Genomic DNA, 3,465 nt, shown 5'->3' with positions numbered 1-3,465 from the left:
GTGCTTGCTGGCAGTGGCCTTGAAAACTATACAGTTCTATCCAATTAAAAAATGCACCTGGCATGGCATTGGGCGTATCTAGTCTCTGGCCTACAAGGCCAGATAGCTAAGTTTATCTCCCCCATTATTCAAGCAGGCTAGATCTGAAGTCAGTAAAAATATATATTTTTTAAAAAGATTTAAGATATTCCTGAGTATAAAGATACATATTGTGTGGTAGTGAGATTGTTCAGTCACTTTCCCTTTGGTGAATTTGAAAAAAATTTAGAAAAGGGGAGATAGTGAATTTAGAACACTGGAAAGAGTCACATTAGTAGGGAGAACATTTAAAGTTTTAAGGACCACTGGCCTATATGGCTCAGTTGGTTGAGCATCATCCCATGCACAGAAAGGTTGCTGGTTCTATTCCCAGTCAGGGCATATTTCCAGGTTATGGATTGGATCCCCAGTTGGAATGTGTATGGGAGACAATCGATCAATATTTCTCATATGGATGTTTCTCTCTCCCTCTCACTTAAAAAAAAAGCATATAAAAAGAAAATTTTAAAGCAAAAACTGAAATAGTTCAGAAAAATAATAATAAAATACACCACGAAATTTTTCACCCCAATGAATAAGGAGCTTTACACATGGACAGCATATTCACACTTTATTAAGTACACAAGTGCCATGAAAAATATTTTTGTACAGGAAAAAAATTGTATGGCTATTATTGCTTCATCACATCTAAGGTCATTTCTAACTCTAACCATATTAGACCAATATGCATATTTCCGTGTAGATTCTTCTTAGAAACATGTGTTTGATAGTCATTTTTTGCCAGTGGCTATGGTAGGCATGTGGATTAAGAACATGGAATGAAGAACATAAAACCAGGAGACAAGCTATAAAACATACTAGCATGTCAAAGACTACATTACCAATAAGAGCAGTAAAGGTAATGCTATCGAATATAACAAGGAACAAATAAGTGAAAACTGTGGTCTCAGAGTTTCCTCTAAAATAAAATTATGCAAATGACCTTAGTAGCCAAGTATAGTTTTGTCCATCGGGGTAGTATAATTCATGACTATTCTCTCAGGAAAACAACAGAAAAATTACTTGGAATGAAATATGTCATAAGATAATAAATGATGCTAAAGTAATTCATGTTAACCTATGAGATAAATGAGAATTTCCAATTACATATGGTCTAAATATTGGATTAATTTGTGTCAGAAGTTCTGGCCCTAAGGATTTGAACCCTGCATTCCTCAGCAATTGTTCAGCCTAGTATAGTTGGCTCATGAAAAGCTTACCTGCCAAGGAATCTTTCCAGGGCCCTCTTTATGTCCTTGTTCCTCAGACTGTAGATGAAGGGGTTCAGCATGGGTGTGACCACGGTGTACATCACCGAGGCAGTTGCACTTGATTGTGAGCTCTGGGAAGCAGCAGAGCTGAGATACACTCCTAGGAGCGTACCATAAAATAAGGAGACAACTGAGAGGTGAGAGGCACAGGTAGAAAATGCTTTAGACTTCCCCTGGGCTGATGGGATTCTACATATGGAGGAAAGTATCTTAGAGTAAGAGTAAAGGATCCCAGCAAGGGGACAAATACATAGCAGCCCAGCTGAAAAATACATTATAATGTTGTTAAGAAAGGTGTCAGAACAGGCAAGTTGGATCACCTGATTGAATTCACAGAAGAAGTGTGGGATTTCCAAGTCTGAGCAGAAGGACAGCCTCAACACCATTAAGCTTTCTAGCAAGGAATTCAGGACACTCATGATCCAGGACAGCAGAACCAGCAGTCCACAGAGCCAAGGGTTCATGATGACCATGTCGTGCAGGGGGTGGCAGATGGCCACAAACCGGTCATAGGCCATCACGGTCAGGATAAAGTTGTCCACCCCAACAAAAAGCATGAAAAAATACATCTGGGTGATGCAGCCTTCATAGGTGATGACTTTGCTCTGTGTCTGGATGTTCCACAGCATCTTTGGGATGGTGGTGGAGGTGAAACAGATGTCTACCAAGGACAGGTTGGAGAGGAAGAAGTACATGGGTGTGTGGAGTTGGGAATCTGAGCTCACAGCCAGGATGATGAGCAGATTTCCCAACACAGTGACCAGGTACATGAAGAGAAAAAGCCCAAATATGAGGGGCTGCAGTTCCAGTGCCCGTGAAAGTCCCAGAAGAAGAAAATCTGAAATTTGTGTGCCATTGCTTGGTTTCCTGTGTTGCAGGAGGTGACTACCCAAAAATAGAAAAAAATGAATAACTAATTGTCACATTAGCCAGCATTAGTAACTGAGGATTAATGCCATTTTTATGTTTTATTATCAGGAAAATAATTTATATTTCTGGTGTGTGATTTATTCCCCATTATGGTATCTCTATTGGCATTTCTCAATAGAATTTCCTTTTCTACCATCACCCTGTTCTTCAAACATAATATATATTGCAGTTTTATTGAGAATATCTTTCATGCATTTGAGGAATGTATATTGATCATAGACCAGGTTCCAGGTACTGTTCAGTGTATGAGATGCTGAAAATTGGTCTTCCGTCAGTTAATTGTCAGCAATTAGTTCAATGTTCACTTTTTTAGCATCATAAATTAGTCATTAATTCATTAATCATGGAAATAAACAACCATAGGCTGGTGCCTATCAAGAGACCTCAGGTACATGTGCTTGGCTTTGATTCTCTCTGACCCTTTCCTGTAGTACCTACTGGACTTTTGGGCTCACCTGATTGGGAACTCTGAGGAGAAGGTCTCCATGGGAAAGTCCAACCTCCTGGATGGGTGATGATGGAGATTGAAGCTCTCTGCCCAGACAAGACAACAGGAAGGAGGCAAGCACAGGTCTTCTGGACAAATGTAGGATTCCAAAAGCAACAAGCAGGTCCCATCCAGCCCAAGGTCACACACCCTGAGAGACTGGAGATGAGGAGATATTTACAGCTCCCTATGTCTGCTCATTAGGTGCATTTCTGTCTTGTTACTGCAACTTCCAATCACCTGATTTCCCTGTGGGTCTGGGCAGAAGGAAATGTTTTTCTGGAGATACTGTTCCCAAAAGACCAGCTTAGGATTCAAGTGAGTCCAGTTATTACTAGTTCTTCCCCATTACATTTGTTCGGTTTCAGAGGACTAACAACATTCAAGCACTTTATCTCAACCCTGATTTAAAATTTTTCCAAATTTAAGACTGAGGATGCAGTCTGGATTAGAAAACTTGAATCTCCAAATATTAACTTTTTATAGGGACACAGCCCCTAATATCTACAGACAATTGCTATTTTTCTTTTCTTTTTTTTTTTTTTTAAATATATTTTATTGATTTTTTACAGAGAGGAAGGGAGAGAGATAGAGAGTTAGAAACATCGATGAGAGAGAAACATCGACCAGCTGCCTCCTGCACATCTCCTACTGGGGATGTGCCCGCAACCCAGGTACATGCCCTTGACCGGAATCGAA

The 3,465-nt window shown here is 39.9% G+C and overlaps 1 protein-coding gene across 1 annotated transcript; it reads right to left on the bottom strand.

Moving 5' to 3' along the window:
* Positions 1 to 1,294: 1,294 nt before the first annotated feature.
* On the bottom strand, positions 1,295 to 2,209 carry LOC139009851 (olfactory receptor 7A10-like). Its single transcript, XM_070413967.1, has one exon. The coding sequence runs from the start codon at positions 2,117 to 2,119 to the stop codon at positions 1,295 to 1,297; it is 825 nt and encodes a 274-aa protein (XP_070270068.1). The 5' UTR covers positions 2,120 to 2,209.
* Between the last annotated feature and the right edge of the window lie 1,256 nt (positions 2,210 to 3,465).

This window comes from Myotis yumanensis, unplaced genomic scaffold, assembly GCF_028538775.1.
Source record: "Myotis yumanensis isolate MYYU_CA2020_CCGP unplaced genomic scaffold, mMyoYum1.0.hap1 SCAF_5, whole genome shotgun sequence".
Taxonomy (NCBI): Eukaryota; Metazoa; Chordata; class Mammalia; order Chiroptera; family Vespertilionidae; genus Myotis; species Myotis yumanensis.
The sequence above is the reverse complement of the archived record's forward strand: the minus strand, read 5'-3'. Positions and strand labels throughout refer to the sequence as shown.